The sequence below is a fragment of the Hemicordylus capensis genome, chromosome 3 (genome assembly GCF_027244095.1).
Source record: "Hemicordylus capensis ecotype Gifberg chromosome 3, rHemCap1.1.pri, whole genome shotgun sequence".
NCBI classification, from domain to species: Eukaryota; Metazoa; Chordata; class Lepidosauria; order Squamata; family Cordylidae; genus Hemicordylus; species Hemicordylus capensis.
This window is the reverse complement of record NC_069659.1, coordinates 139,943,470-139,967,678: the sequence shown is the minus strand read 5'-3', so window position 1 is coordinate 139,967,678 and position 24,209 is coordinate 139,943,470. Positions and strand designations below refer to the sequence as shown.

Here is a 24,209-nt window from a genome sequence, read left to right as displayed (position 1 = left end):
ACATCATTTATGCCAGGCCTGCACCACTCCGGCCCTGTTTTTGGACTACAACTCCCATCCTCCCCAGCCAACATGGTCAATAGTCAGGGATTATTTATTTTTTTACATTTATATCCCACTCTTCCTCCAAGGACCCCAAAGTGGTGTACATGGTTATGTTTAGCCTCACAACAACCCTGTGAGGTAGGTTAAGCTGAGAGATATGTGACTGGCCCATTGTCATCTAGTGAGTTTCATGGCTGGGTGGGGATTTGAACTTGGGTCTCCCTAGTCCCTGTCCAGTATTCTAACCACCTCACTAGCTGTAGTCCAGCATCTGCAGGAGGGCTGAAGTTGTGCAGCCCTGATTTATGCCATGCACAGGGATGTGAGAAGAGCACAAGGGAAAGGAATCCTACCTCAGTCATGGCAAGCTGCCCTTGATGCAGGGTGAGTTTGGGATTATCACTCTGCATTTTTAAAAAAAGGCTCTAAAAGTTCCAATTAGGATGGATTTCCTGCTTCTTCAGAGAAGTATGAGGAGGAGAACAAAAAGCCAGCCATCACCCAGCCAGTACTCCCTTGCCTTAGGGGTCTCGGGACATGTGTCCCCACTTTGTTCAAGTGTAGCAATTGACTTCTGGTTGGTTTCAGCAAAGCTCACAAGATTTGGATACCCCATAGAGATTCATACTAAAAATATCAAAAAACCTTTGGTTAAACCAAGAGAACGTGTGGTTGCAATTCTCACTTGTGCTCCAGAAAGCATGGATATTGCCATTTAAGTAGTTACCTTCACTTCTGTGCCATATGAGTGTCTTCTTATGTCTCCTTCAGAACTCTATTGGGACAAGGACTTGTTGGGACCAGGGAGATTGACTCTGCTCTCTGTCCGACTTCCACATGAGATGACACACAGGCAGAGGAGCACCTAGGTAATTTTGGAGCCTGGACCTAAAGGCCTTGGAGGCCTCCCCGCTGCAAGTTAAGCATCATTTTTTAACATATAGGTTCTTGAGGGCACAAACCACACCGCTCAGGGCAGACCAAAGAGGATTTGGGGGCCCCTATGGGGTGTGGAGGCCCTGGACGTCGGCCCCAAAGTCCAGCAGTAAGAGCGCCTCTGCACACAGGCAAAGACCTCATTACTGCCTCCTGCCTAGTGGCAATTTCAACAAAGACTTGTGTATAGACTCTCCCTTCTCATACACCTCAGCCATCCACTCTGAGAGACGGTCAAGGGTGCCTTTCACGCCTTCCTCAACCATGGGAACTGGGGCAGAAGTTCCACCAGAAGCTTCCTGTTGGGCAGCTTAAGAACTCACTCCAAATTGCCTGGGTGGACACAGGAAGAGTGCTCAACTGAGGTGCATAATAGGAGAAGGAGCCTAGAACTGAGGGGCAGATAGGAAGCCGCTGAGGCCCTAGGGGCTTCTTATTCCTCAATCACATTGAGCCAGTTGCCCAGTTCAAACAATCTATTTGTTCACCACACTATTCAGGATGTGAGCACAGAGGTCCTGCTCCTCCTCCAGACACATTTTTCCACTTTTCATAATCAGAGGCCATGATTTTTTGAGCCACACTCTCACACATGATTCAAATACTATATAGTTATGAAAAGCAGAATGATGCCAGCCCTTTGTGGGGGCTGGGGGGGGGGAGAACTACAAACAACAAGCCTAACTGTATTGGATGTTGTATTTAAAATTCTTGAGTTTCCTGACCAGTTTTTTATTGGCGTCCACACTTTCCGATGCTTCTTGGTCATGACCACCATCTTTATGTTTTCTGTTGCCAAGTGCTTTCTGCTTGACCTCTTTTTGACTATACAGGGAGGAATATTAACACATATATACACATTAGTGGGATCTGACTGAAGAACTGAATTAAACAACATTTAATTTATAGCAAGGGTTTTTAGCAGCACTTCTCACATTGTTTAAACTATCCTTCAGTTTACACTTGAACAAAAAGAACATTGACTATTTACTGTTAAATTTTGGACAGCTTAGATATGTATGCACAACACAGATAATGTTAGCTATTATTGAAAATGCAGCACTAGTTGTAGAACTGGATGTGTTCACCGAACCCTGTTGATAGCACTTGTTTCTCTGGGGATCTTGTAAAGCACTGAGTGAACCCCAGATTGCCAGAATGCCTGGCTGAAAATAATGTTTTTGTCTGTTGCCAGGAGAAAGTCACAGGCATTTAAACTACCCCTTCAAGTGCCCACTGTGGAAAGCACTGAAGTGAGGCAATCAGGTCTTTGCAAAACAGAGAGATGACGCTTTCTCCTAGCTCCTCTATACACCACCAAGTGTCTAAGGCTTTCATACATGACACAGGAAAGATGGGTTTGACACCAAATGTACGTTCAACAGGGAGCTGCAGTCAGTCACTCCTGCCCGACAAGTGGATGGGATTTGCATATACAAATTTGTTATGCACACACCATACATTTTTGGTACATGCTTTAAAAAAAATTATAGATCCACACCTACAAATTAAATGTGTGAAATGGTCAGATGTAAGTGCATCTCACCATTAAGTGCAGGGTCAGATGTAACTCTGTGTGTGTGTGTATGTGTGTGTGTGTGTGTGTGTGTGAGAGAGAGAGAGAGAGAGAGAGAGAGAGAGCAGTCAAAATGCCAGACCAGGCTTGGGCTCATGGGACATTTCATGGGAATCCATGCAAATGCCCCCTCTCATATCTCCTGTACAGCTTAATAAGATAATTCCATCTCCCGAAAAATGTTTGTCAAGGTATGCAACTTCCCATGTTTATTTTGTGATTCTGCTTTTCTTCCTAAAATACTCTCTTTTTTTCCAAAACATTGTCCTTCACTCTTGGCAGTAAGGCTATACAGTTTACTTGGTTTTGATGCAAGAGAGACTAGGTTGCTGTGCTTATGGTGAAGTGATTCTCCCATATGTCACCAGACAAGCAGGAGGAAAAGGTCAATGTTGGATGAGTGGCACCAGCCACCTACCACTCGAGGTAGGTGGAGAATGGGGGAAATGGGTGGTTGGCACAATTTGTGCACCATGCCTCAGACACCAGTGTGTGTGTGTGTGTGTGTGTACGCGCACTGGGCCAGGCTTGGTTTGCAATCATGCTTTTAGACAGCAGAAGCCTTTTTCAAAGCCACCATTGGTGCATTTCCAATTACATCATGAAAAGTTGCATCAGGTCCATCATTTCATACATGGTGAAATTCCATAGTAGGGGTTACTATTGCAACACCCTTATATAAAGCTATGCTGCAGCCTCATAAATCTGCTGTGTTTAGTCTCCCACCGAACTAGAATTCTGAGTCACCCAAGGAAACTGATTGGCTGTTTGGTACAGACAAAATTCATTTCTTCTTGCACCATGTAATTAACTTATCAAATTCACTGCCATATGATGTGGTGATGGTTAGTAGCTTAGGTGATTTTAAAGGGATAAATTTTGGGGGATAGATCTATCAATGGTTAGATAGCCTTGATAGCTTCAGAGGTAGTTGCGAGTGATATCAGTTGCTGCACAGCAACAACAGGAAAGGACTGTTGCCCTTATGCCTTGCTTGAGGGTTTTCCAGAACCATCTGGCTAGTCACTGTGGAAAACAAGATGCAGACCAGATGGACAATCCATCTTCCTCTGCATGGCTATTCTTATATTCTTAGGAACAGAACCCTGTTTGCATCTAATTTTCATACTAAAGTGCTTGATTACCAGCTATGAGCTTCTTCTGCACTCTGTGCCCCTCCCGCTGTAACTGAAGCATCTAGAAAAGGGAAAATAAAGTTTCCATAAGCAGTATCCTCTGTAGACAGAATTTAATCTCCTTCTCTAGAAATAAATCCTCCCCAGGGGTGCACCTAGGTAATTTTGGTGCCCAGACCTGAAGGACTTTGGAGGACCCCCCCCATGGCCTCCAAGTTAAAAAAAAAAAAGCCTCCCCAGAAGCATGCCACCACTGCCTCACAGTGCGGAACCACAGCACTGAAAACGTCAATAATTCTAGCTGCCATGTGTGTGGCTGGGGTGTGGGAGGTAAGCCGAGCAGGCCTCCCCCATCCCCATGGTGGCGGTGGCAGGGAGAAGCCACGGGGCCTGACCATCCAGGTTTGGAGGGGAGAGAGAGAGTGTCTCAGCTAAAGTCCCACAGTGAGTTTCATGACTGAATGGGGAATGCAGTTCTCACAATCCTAGTCTTAACACTCTGATCACTACACCACACTGGTTCTCAACTGTGTGCATATTGATTGCAGGAGAAATCTGATGCAGGAGGGAAAGATTCATTTTTTTGCATGAAGCAAACTAGTGGGGAGGAGAGTGTTGGATATCTTTAAGAGAGCATGAAAGGGTTTAATTATCAAAATGTGGGGAAGCTGTGGGCCCAAGCCCTGGATCGTTCAAGTACCTAGCAACACCTCGGTTAAGGGAGAGAGGAAGAGTGATAGGATTGTCCATGCAAAATCTGGTATTGGCAGGTATGTCCAGAATTTATTCTAAAAATACTAACTAACTAAATAAATAAATAAATAAATATAAAAAACAATCTTTCTCTGACTGTATTTTAGTGAAAAACTTAGTGTAAAAAGCTTCCTATATTCCTAATCTTGAGAAATTGCAAGTGTTTATTGGGGGGGGAGTGGTGTTGTTTCAAGACTGGAACTGCTTACCTATGTGCCTGCTTGCTTATCACCCTGCTCTGAATTAAAGTCTTGAGTCTTTCTTCAGAGGAAAGTATTCCTTTCCAACCCCTTTTTTGTGTGAATTTAAGGTGTGGGGGCGGGGGAGAGAAAAGGAATGAGAGAAAGAGCAGAGAGGAGGAGGAAGACAGAAGATGATGTGAGGTGGGTGCAAGGCTGTTTGTGGCTCTCCAGAGGTGCATCCGAATCTAATCTGGCCCACCACCAGATTTGAGCTTGACACCCCCAACATAGTGCATTTGCAACAGAGAGAAAATCCAAGCCCCAATATTTTTTATATTGGGGGTGGAATCTTTTAGGGGGGGGATTCCTGTTGCACCCCCTGTAATTTCCTGCTGGATACTCCCCTGACCTGTGATTGTTAAGGTCAACTGGAATGCAACTGTTACTGGTCGGAAGATGTTCTTGATTGTAGAGGAGAGAATAATCTATATATTAAAAAGGATAGTGGGCAGGGGTCTGCAAAGAGAGGGGTTGTGAGGAAGGAAAGAGCCCCTTTAGGAGAAGGAGGCTGTTTCTGTGGAAATTAGATGAGGAAACAAGATGAACAAGATCTGTTAACTCAGAAAGGGAGAGAGAAAAAGAGAAAGACAAAAGAAGGGAAGGGAAGAAAGAGAGATGGACGAATAGAGGAGAGAGAGAAGGAAGGGCGAGGAACGGGCCTGAGCCTGTCAGCAGCCAGAGGGGAACGGTGGTCATGGTGGTGGCAGCAGAGAGAAAGGGCCTGGTCAACCACCACTGCTGCTCCTGTGGGGAGCAGCAGCAATGGGGCTTGGGTGAGGGAGGTCACTGGGGATGGGGGGGTGAAGCTTGGCCAATAGGTGGCACAACACTGCAGCCATGACCAAGAGGGGTGAGGGGGATGGAAGCAACGGTATGGAGGAGGAGGAGCAGGACTGCGGCTCAGGTAAGGATGGAGAGATCTTTGAGGTGAGGGGGGCTGTGGCAGCGGGTGAGGGAGCACTCAAGTACTAGCACGCAGATGCTCTGCGCGGGTTAAGCTATTATTATAATAAAATCCTACTTCAGCAGCACAAATTGCTCCAGTAAAATATGTCATTTTAGCCATTTGCAGTATGGTATGCTTTTGTGAGAATAGCAGTAATCAAGAAGGGTGGCCATGTGTCCCCTTTGCACCTGGACAGTCCTCAACTTCAGTGGGCAACCTGGGTTCAGCCCAGTATTGGCTTTGGTTTAGTTTTTAACTGCAGAAGCAAGCAGCACGCTGTTGCCCAGCCCCACACTTTGTCCTGCATGCTGCCTCAGCCTGTACTTATTCCACTCGCACATATTTGATGAAGAAAAAACTTCTAGTGTGCGTAGCTGAGTGGCTCCTTCTCCTGCCCCACACTTTTTCACACACACTAAAAACCTCAGCAGCCTGTGTGTTTTGGTCAGAGCAGCACTGGGAGAGGGGAGGAGACCGTTCAAAACCTCCTTCCATTTTGAAAGAGTCAGATTGGGAGCCCCCCCCGCCAATCCTTGCAAACCCATCAAGGGAGTGGGGCTGGCTGAAGGAGGCATACCTTGCCTCCGGTACCCAAATATATTGTGGGGGCAGGGGCAGCTCAAGGTGGCTCTCAGGAAGAGGGAAGGCTGCTGCTGTTGCAAAGGCTGAGGTGACAGAATCAGAGGACAGTTTAGAATAATAGTTTGTCGCAATCATATTGCAAGGAAGAGTATACTCTCTCTCTCTCTCTCTCTCCCCCCCCCCCCCATATTCTGCTTTTCAACAAAAGCTCTGAAAGCAGTTTAATAGGAACAGTTATGCTTCCCCCTGCTACTAGAGATGTGCACAAACTGGATTTGGTAATTCAATTCAAGCTTGAATCAAACAACAAAATCCTTGAATTGATTCATTGAAACAGCCGGCTTGGCCGGCTGTTTTGATGAATCAACCTCAGATTTGAGTGATTCAAGTGCTGTTTTTCCCCGTGGAGAGCTGGTCTACCACTTGGGGTTGACAGGTAGACCAGTCCTCTGAGGGTGGCCGAAATACTATGTCCAAGGCAGAGGGCTGGTCTACCTCTCGTGGAGGAACAGCCCTCCTCCTCAGACATGGCATGTTGGCCCCCGTCAGAGGACTTGTTTACCTGCCAACCCCAATTGGTAGACCAGTTCTCCCAAGGAAAAAAAAGTGCTCGAATCTATTTTAGTTATTCAATGACATATCAGGGTCAATTTAATTTGAACTCGAATCAGGCCCTTAAGGGTGATTTGATTTGAGTTTGAATCACCCCAATTCAAGCCCAGATCATCCCGATTCAAACTCCAATTGATTTGCACATCTCTACCTGCTACATATATAACAGAAAAGTAGCCTTTCGGTTTTCAAGTGTATTAACAGGATGCATTTAATATGATATGGAATTTGGCTTTGACTGGTAATATGTATCCCCATTGCTGAACTGTCAAAGAATAATTAAAGTAGTTTTGTTTGCTATAATATTTGAACTTGGGGCAGAAACATTTTCAGTGTTTTGTGCCTCATGTTTTACATTCTTATTTGCTATGAAAGTCTATGGACAATGTTGAAAGAAAGAACTGTTGTTGATGGAGCTATGTATTATGTACTGGTTTACAAATGAAAAAGCCAACCTTTCTTCATAGGAAGGCAGTGTGAGCTGTATTTCTAAAACAGGTATATAAAATGAGGTATCTAAATAGGAACACACGCGCGCGCACACATACACACACACACACACACACACTATAAAATAGCAGTTTAAAACTATGCAGAGGTGATGCAAGGAAATGGCCGGGCAGTCATGTCCTGATGGACCCTATTTGCTGCCACGCAGAACTTGGCAGAGTTATTTTGAAGGCCAGGTCTCCATCTGAAAAGCAGCAAACAGGTATAGACACGGTTTGGGTGGCCAGGGTACTTGACTTGAATGCCTCTGTAAAAGGGGCAAAAGAGTAGCACATGTTCTTTGGTTTCTACCTCTCCAGTGTCACAGGGACAAAGTCTTTCTGCAGTTGAGATCTTTCTGTATTTGCCTTCCAGTACAGCGGAGGGAAGGGCATAACAACGGGCAAGGGTATCAGCTCTTCTGTGGCTAGGGATTTCTAGCTGTGACAGGAACATGGCAGGGGAGGCCGAGTATCTGAGCTTTTCTGAGGACAGGAAGGATGGAACCCTACCTAGGTCAGATTGGCGCTCGGTGTCTATTATCTGTGTTTAATTACTGTTTTTGCTTGTTCACGGTCCATAGCAAGCGTGTGTGTGTGTGTGTGTGTGTGTGTGTGTGTGTGTGTAAAGCTCAAGAGCAGCAATTTAGCCCACATAGAACTTTTCCAGGAAGATTGAAAATTGTCCTGAAGTGTCAGAGGGGCCAAGCCCCAAGAGTTGAGGGATAATTTAAGCCAGAGGTTAATGGTTTAAATTATGCCACTTGTGGCATAAGTATGGTTAATGGAGTGTGGTTAATGGACAACCACACTCTGGCCTCAACCTTTATCATGCCCATTTCAAAGTGTAGTGAAGCATTTGAGACACAGCGAGGCACTTGGAGGGCTGCTCTTAGAAATTTGGAGCTCCAAGGGGGCAAGATTGGAGAGGGCCCCCGATTGGGTACCATAGAGGAGTTGTGCCAACGTCTTGCCCTCAAATAATTTGAGCACTGCAGGTACTTAATGACCCCCATCTGGTCCGTAGGAATTTTAGAATGGTGGTGGAGCTCCTCTGAGCAGTGAGGACGACATGGTCATTGTGGGCCTTTCTTGAGCCAGAGGCATGTAGGACGGACCACTCCCAGATATCTGAAACAAGCGACCTATTCAACCTTGTAGCCATTTATACTCCAGGTCTTGAGTCTGGCAAAAGCCATAACTTTAGTTTTTTTATAGTTGATTTCTAGTTGATAGTTCTTGCAGTACTGAGCTAGGGCCATCAGCACTCTTCTGAGACCTATAGGGGTCCTAGAGGATTGCAGCATTGTCAGCTGAGAACAGGGAGGAAACGAATCTATCTAAATACATCCTCCCAGCTTGTGAGGGTTAAAGTCTGGGCTACTAAAGTGTCTTACCATGTCACTGATGTAAAAATTGAAAAGGAGTGGGGCCAGGATGCATCCTTGTTTGACTCCTTTCTGTGAGGCGCCCTTTTGGGTTGCACCTTACCTTGAGAGTCGTGTCTGCATTAAAAATGTGGATCAGATAGAACAGTCAACGGTTGATTGAGGAGGTGTCCAACTTCTCTCATAGCTTGACTCGGGAGATGGAATCAAAAGTGGTCTTAAGATCAATGAAGGCAGTGTAAAGGGAGGCTGTGTTGCTGGAAGAATAGTTTTCAATGAGGTACTGAAGCACCAGGCAATGATCAGTTGATCTATCCTCCCCAAAGCCGGCTTGCTCCTCTGCAAACAGATTTTCTTGGTCTAGCCAGTCCTTTTCCATGTAGATGTCTAGCATAGAGCTTGCTGATGCTGTTGAGCAAGCTGACAGGCCTATAGTTAGTGTGCTCATCCTTTCTTCCCATTTTGAATATGGGGATGATAATTACCAGCCCCCAGTCCTTGGGAATACGGCCATGTGAATCAATGTAAGTAAAGAGCGAGGCCAAGACTGGAGCCCACAACTCTATAAGGTCTTCCGGGGGGGGGTTCCCCACTCTGGTTTGGGAAATTAGAGACTCAATCTCAGCCATAGAGATTGGTGGCCACCTGGGCAATTCCTCTACATCTGGAGCGGGAGGCATCTCCGCAGTGGGGTCTTCATACAGCTTCTGAAAGTGCATTTCCCAGATCTCTGATGGGATACGGGTGCCTGAGTCATGCCATTGCCAGTGGAGTTAGTCGTTATGCACCAGAACATAGCTGAGTCTATGTTCATTTCAGAACATTTGCTCTGACCACCTGGATGAATGGCCAAGTGGCCTCCATTGCCTTTCTTTTATTGACCAAGTGGCCTCCATTGCCTTTCTTTTATTGCATGACAATAGGTGTTTATATTGCCTCTTAAGGTTGAGGTGGTTTGGGAGGGCCATAGCAGCTTTGGTTCCTGAACTGGATTTGTGGATCTGGTAGGCAGAAACAAGAGCTTTCCTGGCATCAACACAGTCCTTGTCAAACAATAGTTTGGATGGATGCAGCTTTGGCCGGGGGGGTGGGGGTGTGTCAGCCTTACGGATTAGGTGTTTTTGTAGCTTGTGCACTAGTGTTTCATAGTTTGCCAGGAGGACGGGAGTGGGATCCTTTGAAGTTGTGTCTAGCCGGTAGCTCTGTTGAGTTTCCTTGGCAAGCAACTCCTTTATCGCTTGATCTAACTGGGGGGACCATTTGGCACAACACCTGACGTCCTGCAGGTAAGATTGTGCATGTGTGTGTGGGAAACTGGACCTCCAAGCGGATCTGCTGGGAAGGAAACAATAATTGAAGGCAGATTGGGATATGACTGTCAAGGTGAGGTACTACCTTAAAATTCTTGGCAAAGAGTAGCAGGTTCCTGGAGATAACGATGTAATCAATGGCACTTGTTTTGGAGCCAGATACATAAGTAATTTTTCCTGGATGGTCCTCTTTTAAAGAGCCATTTAATATATGGAGGTTGATCCTAGCAGTCGATCTTGCTAGGCAAAGGCCTGCATAATTTGATCTCTGGTCCTTAGAGAGGTGGATTGGGTGGGTGGGTGCTCAGACTCCAAGCAGGGAGATGGAAGCTGGTGTCAGGAGAATAAGCTGTGGTCATCAGGCACCAGCCTGGCATTGAAGTTGCCCCCCCCCCTCAACACCACCAGTGCATCAAGATTGGCCAGCACAAGGTCATCCGTATAATCTTCAAGTTCTGCCCATGCAGAGCTGATTTTGGGTTTTCAACACTGTGGCAGGAGGTACATATTGATTATCAGCAGTGAGCTGGGCCCCAGGTGAATTAGAATATTTATTTATTTATTTGTTAAAATTGTCTTATATACCACCTCCTCCAAAGACTCTAGGTGGTGAACAACAATACCAATAACAATTAATTAAAACAAGAATTAAAGGGCAAATGCCTGGCGAAACAGGTGGGTCTTAAGAAGGGCCTTAAAAGCAGCCAGGGAGGGGGCTGAACAAATCTGGGGAGGAAGAGTGTTCCAAAGCAGAGGGGTGGCCACAGAGAAGGGGCCCAGGTACCTGGGATACTAAGGAGGGCCAGCTAAGAAAACCTCACAGGTCAGGATACAACTAGCCGAGAGAGGCAATCCCAGAGATATACAGGTGCTAAGCCCATAAAGGGTTTTGTGGGTGAGAACCAGCACTTTGAATTGGACCTGGAAGCGAACAGGCAACCAGTGCAGTGACCGTAAAATAGATGTGACTCTATCAAACTACAGCCACCCATAAGGAGGTGGTCCGCTGCGTTCTGGACTAGTTGAAGCTTCCAAATAGTTTTCAAAGGCAACCCTAGGTAGAGCGCATTGCAGTCATCCAAATGCGAGTTAACAAAGGCATGAGTTACTGTTGCCAGGGCCTGCCGGTCGAGAAAAGGCCATAACTGGCGAACCAGCCAAAACTTGGCAAAGGCGCCCCTGGCCATGGCTGCAGCCTGCTGGTCAAGCAGGAGCCGTGAGTCCAGAAGAACCTCCAGATCACAAACTTATCTCATGGGAAGCGCAACCCCATCAAGAGATAAACTCACACATGGCAAGTGGCCAGATCACAGACTGAACAAGAGCAACTCTGTCTTAGAAGGATTGAGCCTGAGCTTGTTTTGGCTCATCTAGGTCCCGACAGCCTCTAGGCACTGAGCCAGCACATGGACGGCATCACCTGTTTGGCTAGGAGTAGAGATATATCATCAGCATATTGATGAAAACTTACCCCAAACCGATGGATGACCAGGCCCAGGGGCTTCATGTAGACGTTAAAGAGAATGGGAACAAGGACTGAGCCCTGGGGAACCCCACAAGAAAGGGGCCAGGGCACTCACCCCCAATCAACACCAACTGGAATCGCCCAGTGAGATAGGATCGGAATCACTGAAGAACAGTCTCCCCAATGCCCAGCCTACTTGATGGTATAGAAGGTTGCTGAGAGATCAAGAAGAACCAAGAGAGGTGAGCTTCCCACATCAAGGTTATGATACAGGTCATCCAACAGGGTGACCAATGCCTTTCAGTGCTGCTGTGGCTTAAAACCTGACTGGCAAGAATCCAGGAAATCAGTTTCCTCCAGGACTCTCATCAACTGAGCACAAACCACCTTCTCCAGAATCTTAACAAGAAAAGGAAGACTGGAGATTGAACTATAGTTATCCAGATTATCAGGGTTGAGAGAAGGCTTCTTCAGAAGAGAGTAGACCACTGCCTCTCCAAGGGCTGGTGGAACAAAATCCTCCCAAAGAGAGGAATTAACTGTCTCTCGAAGCTATGACAGAACATTCCCCCTCACAGCCTTAACGAGCCAGGAGGGACAAGGGCTCAGGCTAGAGTTTGTTGTGCCCATGTTGGTGAGAATCCTGTCCACATCATCAGCCTCAACAAACTCAGAGGTACAAGACTCAGCCTCTATTACCTCAATGGATACTGAGCAATTGGAATCCAACTCCGACCGAAGGCGAGCAACTTTATCAGCGAAAAACCTAGCAATCGTGTCACAGCGGCCAGATGGAAGGTCACCAGAATCACCCCTTCCCAGCACAGAATGGGTGATTGGGAAAAGGGCCGCCGGATGGGAATCCACTGATGCAATAAGTGCAGAGAAATGAATAGATTTTGCCACCCTTATCACCACTGTATACTCCTGAACATGGGCAAGCAACCGTGCTTGGTCGGCTTCTGTCTTAGTATTCCTCCAGCAGCACTATAGACGTCTTTTGACTCACCAAGGAAGAACCAAGGAAGCTGAGATCCACAAGTCCTAAGAGGCCACTCAGGAGCAAGCTGATCAAGCGCCCTCGTATAGCCATAGCAGTTTGTTTAAGTGGGGTGAGGGGTGATGTTGTTGCACACAGGGTATTGGAGACTTATATCCCCAGGCTACTTTTAAGTCTCCCTTGGCCTGCCCTAGGAACCACCCCCACTTTGTACGAGTGGTATCCATTAAGCATAAGGTCATCTGCTGTCCAGGTTTCCTGCACCGAGATTATATCAAACTGTTAGAGGAAGTTGGTGGAATCTACGTCTTTGAAATGGAACCACCCAGCCACATTCCACAACAGGACCTTGATCTTATGCTGGTCTGTGGGATGTCACAAGGTCAATGTAGTAGTTGAATTCTGGGTGGGAGAATTCCGTATAGGAATCAGAAAAACTCTGGTAGCCAAGCTGGGGACTGAGGCTCTTGACGAGATGGGGAGGGAGGGAGGATCTGCTAGTACCCGCCCTTCTGGCCCGGGAGGGTGTTGGTGAGGCACTTAGTTGGTCCAACACTTCCTTCACAGAAGCCTGCAGTCTTGGGTCCAGTCCAGGGAGGTCAGCAGGGAAGACCTGAGTGCTCACTGACTCAGGTAGGCTGCCTTGAGAGCTCAGTTCACTAATGTTCTCAAGATAAGAGTCGCTGTCCAAACATACACCAGTTCCCAGACCCTGCAAGGCAGTGAGCACTTCTATAGATTCAAGGCCTTGGGTGGGGCTGTGCTGCTGGGCATCTTGATGAGGAGACGCTGCAGGTGGGGTGGAGTGGGGTTGCTGCATAGCTCTGCCCTTCATTCTTGTTGAATGCCAAAGGGCTTGTGCGAATTGGTTCTTCCATCATAGAAGTCATCCACCCTAGAGTTGAATGAGTGAGCATTGCGGGAAGGATCCGGGAGACCCATAGCATGGACAATCTGTTTGGGGTGAGAGGAGAGCAGTAACACTGTCAAAGTGTGGGTCAGAAGCAAGGAGCACTCTGGGGCACATATCTTATGGAGCAGGAGCACCAGAATCTAGGAGACAACCAGGGGAGGGAGGGGGAAGCCTGAGAGATAGAGCTCTAGGATCATCTCTTTCACTTTCACCTTCACCTTCACTTTTGGTTTCTGAATAAAAATCCAGTGGGTGCACTTTCAGTAACCGTTTGTAGGGAGACGTTACCTCCATCAGGTTGGTCTGGCTACGCATGTCTGAATCATGACCTGATTTTGGAGTTGAGGGACTGGAGAATCTTGAGATTGCGTGTGATAGCTGAATTTCCAGATCCTGTTCCAGATCCAGATAACTTCTGGAGCCTGAGGCTAAGCACAAGACCCCTTTTAATCTTGGCTGTGGTCTTATGTTTTGCATAACTGCAGTAAGTTTATTTTTTAGCTGGAGCAGTTCATCTTGGATGGGATTGTGAATCTGCAAATTAGGCATCTCTGTGGAGGAAGTTAGTTGAGGCTTGTCTTGACTGAAGAATTTATTGTGATTGGGGTTAAATACTTTGACAGATGGGTTGTGAATCTGTTGGCCAGACATAAGGTTTCTTAAAGGCTTTTTTGGGGAAAAACCTCTCATCACAATGTTGTAAATTTGCAGGCGATGTGTCAAGTGCGTTAGTTTTGAGAGCATTGCTGCATTTTTAAAGATTAGAGTCTTTTCATATTCAGTCTTGAGGGGAGATAGTAGTATGAAACTAATCCAATAGTTTCTGTCTGTGAGTTTGAGAGACAAGACAATGAATTAGCCAAGGATAATGATTAAGGATTCTGCTGAAATTAAACAGGCATTGCTGAGTGACGAGGTCAGTCAAAAGGGGTGAGATGCGTGGCCAGGAGCTATGGGACCCCTGCTTCCCTGTTCTGTGGAGCTTCCCCACTCAGCCCTCTGATGAGACAGTATTGGAGTTTGATTTATAGCTACCTTCCGAGATGCCAGCTTGCATGAAGTGGCCTCCTTGGCTGAAGGGGAGGGAGATTCTGTGCCCAGAGTTGTAAATCTAATCTTGGTACTCACAGTGCTCACATCTCCCGCTTCCGCCTCTGAGCAGGGAAGGAAGGCATCGATATTCATTTGCTTTTTCTTTCCAATGCGTTCTCCACTGTCATTGGCAGGACGCTTGCTGGCAGGGTTCTTGCAAGATCTTTTTCTCCCCCTGGGGGGAGGCAAGCCCCTGGAAGGCATGCCCGGGCGGAGCGGGAAGCACAGGTTGGGGCAGGAGTTTGTGAGTTGAGCTGTTAACCGGTCAGCATCTTGGCTCCTCCCTCCCAAATTGGGAACAGTTGTAGGGACACATAGGAATACCGCAATGGCATAATTTGTGACAATGTCACCCACTCCGATTCAAGATGGTGGACATGTAAATGTTTGAGGCGCAAGTGGGCTAACATGTGGACTGTCTAATCAATTTGAACCAAATTTGGTTCAGTTGTAGTGAGTGACACCTCAATTGTGTGATTTGTGATGATGTCATCCACCCCAATTCAACATGGCAGACATGTCAACATTTGAGGCACAATTGGGCTAACTTGTGAATCACCTAACCAATTTGAACCAAATTTGCTACTGGTGTAGGGACACAGAGGGTTGGCTCAAGTAGTTTGTAATGATGTCATCCACCGATTCTAGATGGCAGACACATGAACATTTGAGGCACAAGTGGGCTAACTTGTGGACCATGTAACTGATATGAACCAAATTTGGTACAGTTGTAGTGAGTGACACATAGGGACACCTCTAATTAATCATCCACCCTGATTAATCCTGATTAATTACTCTGAGGCACAAGCAGGCTAATTTGTGAACTGCCTAACTGATTTGGGCCAAATTTAGTCATGTTGGAGGGATAGTGAAAGGAAAGTAGGCAGATTAGTTCTTACTAGAACAACTTGTTTTGTCTTATGGTGGACTGGATGGTAGGTTTTATTGTAGTCTTTTCTTGATCTTGTTCCTACCCCCTACCCCCCATATCTGATTAAAAGATTGACAAACTGAAACATACCCATTATGGAAGCTATATATCAACTACTACAAAATAGTTGTTTTAAAAAAAAGAAAATAAACTATTTGCTACAGAGAATCTGCTGGGACTTTATATTATATTAATATTATATTATAATGGAGGCATAGCCATTATTCTTTGTTCCAGAAGCCTAGCATGAAGACTGAATCAGCATCTAGTACTTTGACAGACAAATCTAATTACATCTGCATAACTCCCCTTAAATTCCATCAGGACTGTTAAACGGCAGACTATTGGGCTCCTGTAGCATGCCCAGCTCCCCCACTCATGTTGATGCTTGTTGGTCCTAATAAAAGTAGGTATTACTAGATGTGGTTGCAAAATAGGGCATTGCAATTGATGGACAAAAACTGGTGGTGGGATGGTGATGGTGCCACCTCACTTCTCAACTGCCAACCTATAATGAGAGATTTGCCAATAGGTCACTTTTGGGGTGGGAAATAGGGTCCTGACCAGTGTATCTCAAATTGGTTCTCAGGCAACACCTACTTGCTGAATGGAAATGTAAGATATTAGGGATACAAATTGCTGGAGCAAACAAATGTAAATGGCATAGCTAGCTCTTTCACAATAAGCCCTGTTCTTCCTTTTTCAGATTTTATATGTAAACAAAGTTGCTTTTATATGTAAACAATGTTTCTCACCAGCTTCTTGCAACGTCTTCTCGATTAGACCAGCTAGTTCAGGCTTCAGTGGGAGACCACTGAACCTGACAGTCTTGCACTTGTGAAGATCAGGTGTTTCTGTAACTCGGTGGCTTCCAGATGATGGTTTTGTTGTAAGAGCCACACTCTGTTGACGTCTCCGATATGCTACAGCTGTAGCCTTTGACATTTTTTGGTTCTTCATATTAACTGGGCATGAAGAATGATCTAGGGCTCTCTCAGTTGATATATTCCCTAAATGTGTTGCCTTGAAAACTTGTGGTGCTTGTTCATACTGGGTTGTTGTCAGCTTCTATGACATCATAAAAGGGGAACTGAAGCAACTGGACCAGTCACTGAGATTGCTCCACTGTTTGAATGATAGGCTTACAAACTCCTCTAAGTTTGTTAATTTTTGTTCATACCAGAACTTTCTTTAGATACCAAGTTCTAAGAAAGCGTCTTTAAATATAGATGTTTCACTGAAGAAACACAGGGAATGCGTCTTGTTCATACTTAATTGCCAAAAAAGTGCCCCATTTGAGTATCTGCAAAAGTTGGGGCATGTGGCTGATTGCAGTTGCCTGTCCCAAGTATCATTGATGAATTGTATTTATTTCAAAGATTGCACCTCTATGGTTCTAGTTCCCTCCTGCCCCCTCCCTGACTTTCCCACTCACTGACCGATATATAGACTAACAATAAGCTGGTGGAAGAGCATTTTCCATTGTGCAAGGGGGGAGGGGCAATTTTAAGTGATCCCTTTTCGCTTTGCAGCCCCCTGTGCCTGCCAAAAATATGTCCCTGAGGGTTGCGGGACCTTACAGGGGGATTCTAAGCCATCAAGATTTTAACAAGAAATAAAGTTGTATGTTGCAAGAAAGTCTTCATTTTCTGGACACTTAGGCCATAATCCAACACAGAGTTAAGTATACTTAAGTGTACTGAAGGCCATTGAAATGGATGGATTTATTCCTTTCTTAGACTGTGGCTTTAATCATGAAGGTTCTATCAAACCATTTAAGTAATTAATTGATTATCTAACCAATTAATTACACTTTAATACTTTTTATATTACAAAAATAAAATCAATGGAAGTGCTTTTGGGGGGCACTGCAGTGTGAGATAACTTACGAATTCAATAAACAAAAGATATCACTCATTGTTAGAAGGAAACATCTTTAATATGTTTGTACCCTGTATTACAAACACACCCCAAAACAAAATAGCCTAAAAAATTTCCCTTCAAGTGTGCCTTTCAATCTCAGTGCACCAATTAAAATTGGGCCTCACTAATATGCAAAGCTGTGTAGTCTGATCCTATGCATGTTTACTTAGAACAAATCCTATTGAGTTCCATGGTGTTTACTCCCTAGAAAGTGTGCATTGGATTGAAGCTATGCAGCCCAATCCTAGGCATATATACTTGAAAACAAGTCCCACTGTATTCAGTGGGACTTACTTCCAAGTAAGATTGCACAGGCTTGCACCCTTAATAAACTGGTTAATGTCTACAGCCCTTCAAAATACAGATAACTTTTCACAAAGGTATTAGCAGGGCTGGGGCATGTACGGTTGATTGTTGCCCATTACTGAGAACTATGTAGCAAGCTTCTTCCTCTTTCTTTTGGAAAAGGCCAGGGCTGTTTAACTAGTAACACATGTGCACAAGATTTTTAGAAATAAAACACTTCTTTTAATTGGCAAACAGAGCACACATTGCAGGTCATTAGTATTTAATTAAAAGACTATCAAGTTACAAATACATTTTTTGTTTTTTAAAAAGCTGGTTTTCTAAAATTGCTTTCTAAAATGGCAGTTCACGGCACATAGTACCATTCTTTCTCAGTCTTCCTGTTGGCAACTGATAGGATATCATTTCTCATCTTCTAGCATTCTAGTATGCTGTAATGCTAACAACAACAAAAAGGCTGAATAAAAGCCCTCATTTATTTTTATGATATTTTAACATTATGGGACTGGATTGCAAATATTGACTTTCAATATTTATTTTATGCTCCAAATGCTTGGAGGAAGCTGAAGAATTATTCAGAAACACTATCAGGCAAAGGTATGGAATCTTCACATCAAGCTGAAAGCTCATTAATTATGGTCCAAAAATATCCGCACCTATTCCATAACTTCTGTCACATTATTCACCAAAGCCCAACATGCATTGAACCAGATCTTTAGAGATAATTATGACATACAACTAAACAGCAAATACATATACATGTGTAAAAATGTACACACACACAGACTTCTTCATTCCCCTTCCTTAACATTTGATTTATGAGGTACATAGGTCGTTCCACTTCATCTAAACTCATTAAGGTCATTCACATGACTGAAATCCCTGGTGGCAAGGGAGAGCTGGGGGGAAGGGGAGGCAGGAGGATACTGCCTGGCCTCCAGAAATCCCAAAATGCACTGCATGAGAAGCACAGTGTATCAGGGGATCCCCCCTCAAGCTGGGCACTCTAGGCACCCGGCTCTGTGTCTCCTTGGACTGCAGGCAGCCCGAGCAGTCACACAACTGGGATCCCCTGGTAGAAGGGTGCAGCCGCGCCCTTCTCCCTGGGTAATAGCCCAGGGGAAATTCATAGGCTACCCTGCAGGAAGTGCCAGGATCCCTTCACTTTACTTCATGATCCCTGGTAGGGCTGCTCATGTAAACAGCCTCATTATATATTAAATAACTGTGTGTTGATGGGGCGGTGGGAGAACCAACTTCTCTATTCTTGGGACATTTTTTGTAGAAAGTATAAAATTTCATCCAAAGCAAATTCAGTAGTGCTAGGAGAACATGAACTTCAGCTTTAAAAATCATTTGATACAAAAAGTCTACACAACATTTCAGTAAGGATTCTATATGTATAACACACTGACAGGCCCATCCCTCAGACATGTTTCTCCTGTAGAGTTAAGGCAGCAATACTTCCTAATTATAACAAGCTTCTCTTAAATTACAGCTCTGTCCTCTTCAGCCTGCTTTGAAAGAAATCTTGTTTTCCTACACGATTAATACTTCTCTGTAGGGTGTGCAAATCATGTGTAGAATATCATAGTGCGACTTTATTCACATCCATTCCTCCATCTGAAATGGCATTAGTATCTAATTTGCAGCAGTCAACCTTACTAGAAAGGGTATTATGACAGAATACAGCAGTTCCTAGCTCTTCACATTTTCCCTGAGGATAAACTAGGTGGAATTAAAAATATTTTGGGACTACAGTGCAATATAGGAAATCCATTTTCATTCATTGGTTTTACCACTGATTTTTTACTGTGTGAACATGCAGTCAAAAGAAACTTGCACACTCAGCACAGATGACAAACTGCACATGGTCTGAACAATTTCTTCTTATATGGAAGTACTACAGAAGCAGAAAATGTGTTGGGCTTCCAGTGGTCCTTAGCCAGGAGAAAAAGAGTCATCAAAATATCCAAATCAATTTTTCTGTGGCTGATCTCCATGCAGTCTTATACTATTTACACTTTGTTTACTTGCTTTAGTTTGCATTATTCAAATTTATGGCACCACTTTATAGCAAAAATAGAAATTAACTGAATGCCTTGGTGGGCACAATTTTGGATCTCAAAAGTACCGAGGAGTACCATTAAATACTAGACTTTCTCTGAAAAAAGCTGGCCCTTAACTGACGGGGCTGCTGCTAAAACTAAAATATCCTGCTTGTGGTATTAAAAGCTGCAGTGTGGCAAGACTACACCAAAACCCCAAAGGGGCTTCTCTCCACTTTTTTTTGAAACAGAGCAATTAAAAAACTCCAGTCCAAAAAGCTTTCCCTAACTGATATGTGGCATAGCACAAAAGTAGCCAGCAACCAAGAACAACCAATCTCATCCAAAAGCAGTCTCAATCATGTAAAGAATTGTGGAAGTTGTCATATGAAGTCCACACACCCTGATCATTGAACTGATCACTAAATTCAAAAAAACCAGAGTAACATTTTAAAAAAACCCCATATATGACAAAAACTGCCAGAAGGCAGAGTTACTTCATCTGTTAACATCAGATGAATAAAGTGCATAGCAACTACTGTAACAGTTCTTGGAAAGAGAAAATACTTAGCAAGCCTCAGCAAGTTCAATGCTCATTATATACATCTTGCTATAGGTGGCTTCCTGGTTTTTCTTTTAAATTTGACCCTTCAGCACAGCCTTGCACTGTCCTTCAAACTTCAAATGGAATGTGCTGAGGTTTCTGACTGCTGCCTGATATAACTCTGGAAGCTCTTGTCACCAATGGGATGTTCCCTAGAAAATAAAAAGGAGACATTAGGCGTCTTCATTTGAAATTTTTGCAGATCAGGAGAAAGATTTAAGGCCAAACAACAACAAGCAAGCAAACAGATAAGAAAACAGTTCAGGTGTTTCCCACCTTTTCTCGAGGAGAAGGATCTGGCATAAGCGGCGGTGTAATATAAACTTAGAAGGCCAATAATTTTAGTAGCTTAAAAAGTTACAAGTAGCCTGTTCAGTTATTCACCTCCGAGTAGCTGAGGCTGCTCACAGCTCTGTAATACACACAGCTCTGCTGGCACTGCACCTCTACTCTGGATCCAGCTCTCTGACTGACTCCTTACTGGTTCCGAGTAAGTTCTGGTTTGGCCCTTTAAAGAGCAGGAGCCCTGCTGCATTCTAGCACCATCTTGGCTGGTGCATGGGGAGCACTGGGAAATGTAGTCCTTTCCAGCACTTTCCCCATAGAGCTCTATGGAGAAAACACTGGAAATAACCTCACTTCCCAGCACTCCCCATGCACCTGCCAAGATGGTGCTGGAATGCAGCAGGGCTCCATATCCTTTAAGGGGTCCTCAGAACCAGTAAGCAGTCTGTTAGAGAGTCGGGTCCAGTGCAGAGGGGTGCGTTGGGACAGTCACTTCTGTGTGGTGCCAGAGGGACTGCATGCAGCATTCAGCTCCAGCTATTTGGAGCTGCACAAACTAAGTTTAGTTGCCAAAAGAGCAGGGGGCTTGGGAACTAGCCAGATAATACTCTGCATGAATATTTAGCAGGACCAGGCAGCAGACAAAGAACTGATTCTGTGAGCTTTACAGATTTCTTGTTGCATTTCTAGCCAGTTGGTAGGAAGGAGACGTTTCTATTGGAGGAGGAAGAGGCTACGACTGATAACACAGTGAAGGGGTGGAGCTAGCAATGGTGCTGAAGTGCAGAATAACCTAGCTTGATTGCAAAGATGGTCAGCTGTTTGTGACTGGGTGTACAACAAACCAAGCTTCTTTTCTCACAGCTTTCTGTGCATGTGCCATCAATATTTAGCAGGCCAAGCGCCCCAAGGTGCAGCTCTATGGATGCATACTCCGAAGTTGTTTACTGTTAATGCTTTGCTGTAAATGAAACTGCCATTGATTGATCAAGCAAACTTTCCAAATGGGCATGCTATTTACAAAACAATGCTAATCTCCATGAACTCATTTGTCTTTCATTCCAAGTTCAAAAATCACACATACATGCTAGCACACGACAAACCTGATGAATATATAACTTGCAACAATAAACCTTGTAGGCCATCAGTAAACCATATCTTCTTTTGTTCTCTTATTTTTTAAAAAACCATATCCTTAAGCCCGTGTTTCACTAGGGCGATCATGTCTCAACTGGAATTCCTCAGAGGATCAGATCCAGGACTATTGTGTGTGCACAGTTAGGTAAGTATATCTTACTGGATATTTTGGTAGATGATTGTACACCACCAGACCAAGCAACCGTTTGGGAGTCAGTATATTTTCAAATAGGGCAAATACTCTTGTAAGATCAACAGCTTGGATCAAGGCTATTTAAGAGAGCGTCTCTTTTGTCATAAACTGCTGCCTTTTACGATCTTCTGGAGAGGTCTGGTTATGGTTGCCACCAGTTCGTCTGGTGGTGACTGAGGACCGGGCTTTCTCTGTGGCTGCCCCAGGGCTTTGGAATATGCTCCCTGCTGAAATAAGAGCATCTCCTTCTCTGTTTGTTTTCAGGAAGACTCCCAAGACTCTCCTGTTCTCACAAGCTTTTAATTAGAATAAATTAACTGGCCTAACCACCACCAGCACAGTACCTCCAGTGACTGTTGCTGGTATCTATCTTATGTTTCTTTTTAGACTGTGAGCCCTTTGGGGACAGGGATCCATCTTATTTATTTGTTATTTCTCTGTGTAAACCGCCCTGAGCCATTTTTGGAAGAGTGCTATAGAAATCCAACAAACAAAATAATTTTGTTTTATATTGTTTTGTGTTATGTATTTTAACCTGTGATTTTTCATATTAAAATTTGTACAACACCTAGAGATGTTACTATCAGGCAATATGTATGTATGTATGTATGTATAAATAAATAAATAAATGTATTAACTATTGCACTATTTGGGGGGATGCATGTTAATTGCACCTGCTATGGGTGTGTTCAAAATGATTTTAAAGTCACAGTACTGCAGTGTTGAGGGAAATTTCTAAGGCATGTTACTTCTTCAAGTGCACATGTTGTTTCCACCACATGCACTTGTCGATTTGTGTAGAGGGCGCACCACTGTACCTTGTGATGTGGAGACAATGTGCTTCATTCACTGCTACAAAACAAATGAGAGTTCCCAATTAGAAATGTGATGAGGCACATGTGCCTGTATGCAGTGGCACACATATATCCCCATTACAAGGCCATGGAGGGAAGAAGTTCATGTGAGATTGTGCTAATGCTCATAATTGCTGTCCATTCCAAATCAAGATGAAAAAAATTATTGTATCACCAGGAGAAGCAAGACACAGGACTCATGAAGCTGCTTGTGGCTCAGCAATAGTTGCTCAGGGAGCAAACACTTTCAGTCCCGCTACCAAAAGGTTCAGGATTCAACATAGCTCGTCTCCTTCTGACACAGAATCTAACCACACAAAAAGGCACACCATAGAGAGCTACATAACCTGGCAAGCATTATTGTGCCCTGGTGCTCTCCCAGAAGGTAGCTAACACAGACTTCTTTCTATATAATTATGACACCACCTGATAAGTGTTTAAGTGGCTACCACATGGCTAATGAATGCTTCTTTCCACTTAAGGATTTGGAAGATCTAGTGCAGTCTTCTGCTCAAGTGCAGGCCCAGCCTTCTGCAGGTGAGTCCCATTGACCTAGACCGCAATGTGCCACCAAAAAGAGAACTGGTGCATTAAAGTGCAGCTGCTGCATAACCAACAGCTCCAGATAACTCCCTCAAGACTGAAGCAACAGGCTACAGGAAAGACAAGAAAATCCCACTCAGTTTTGAGAGGAGGAAACAAATGACGACAGGGAAAGGGACTCAATTGGTATTTCAGTAGTGTTCCTGATGTTTCAGCAGATATTCAGTAGAGTAATCCACACTTACTGGCTTCCATATTTTGTCTTCTTGAACTTATCCCTCTTGTACTGGGCATGTTCCTGCTCTAAGGTTTTAACATTTTCTACAATTTGTTTTAATGTCTTGTAGGTCTCCTGAGGGTCGTCGATGACAAAGGTTGAATACTCTTCCTGTTCTGGCCCATCATACACAGATTTGCTGCCACAAGCCTCTGCCAAAAAATGCAGAGGGAAAGAGAAGTTACTTGTGAAGCTAATATCAGTTAAAAAGTATCACTGCTGAACTGGCTCCCAGGTAACTGCAAGTCAATTCCTAATTAAGAGCAAGAGGTAATATAGGAGGAGGAAAAATGTAAGATTTGACAAGCTAGATCAGGACAAGGGTGCTTTCAGTCCAACATCATTTTCAACAGTGGCCAACTGGATGCCTCTGGGGGCTCTCAAGCATGGCAGGAAGGTGATGCCCTTCCTGTTTGCCCCAGCCTCTGTTTGTCCCCAGCATCTGACATGCAGAGTTATACTGCCTCTGGGCTTGGAGGTTCCATTTAGCTATCATGGGTAATAACCACTCATAGACCTGACCTCATGAATCTACCCACCTCACCCCCTTAAAGCCATCTAAACCAGTGATCATCACCACAGATATGAAAATCACCAGTGAATAATTCCAGCCTACCTTAGGTT

At 44.5% G+C, this 24,209-nt stretch overlaps 2 protein-coding genes across 5 annotated transcripts in view; both read right to left on the bottom strand.

Annotated features, from left to right (window-relative positions):
• LOC128350514 (uncharacterized) overlaps nucleotides 1-16,470 on the bottom strand; it is a 29,021-nt gene extending 12,551 nt beyond the window's left edge. Inside the window, exons 1-3 of the mRNA XM_053308933.1 lie at nucleotides 16,171-16,470; nucleotides 3,703-3,754; nucleotides 1,707-1,806 (exon numbers count right to left, since the gene is read on the bottom strand). Coding sequence (XP_053164908.1) covers nucleotides 1,707-1,806; nucleotides 3,703-3,754; nucleotides 16,171-16,375 — 357 coding nt within the window. The 5' untranslated portion in view covers nucleotides 16,376-16,470. The remainder of the gene's footprint in view (nucleotides 1-1,706; nucleotides 1,807-3,702; nucleotides 3,755-16,170) is intronic.
• Nucleotides 16,471-17,338: 868 nt separating this feature from the next.
• The window catches only part of RASA3 (RAS p21 protein activator 3), a 302,321-nt gene continuing 295,450 nt past the window's right edge, over nucleotides 17,339-24,209 (bottom strand). For all 4 annotated transcript variants that reach the window (XM_053309444.1, XM_053309443.1, XM_053309445.1 and 1 more), the window contains 2 exons: nucleotides 23,554-23,737; nucleotides 17,339-20,448 (listed from right to left, as the gene is read on the bottom strand). In XM_053309444.1, the coding sequence (XP_053165419.1) occupies nucleotides 20,373-20,448; nucleotides 23,554-23,737 (260 nt within the window). In that variant the 3' untranslated portion in view covers nucleotides 17,339-20,372. The remainder of the gene's footprint in view (nucleotides 20,449-23,553; nucleotides 23,738-24,209) is intronic.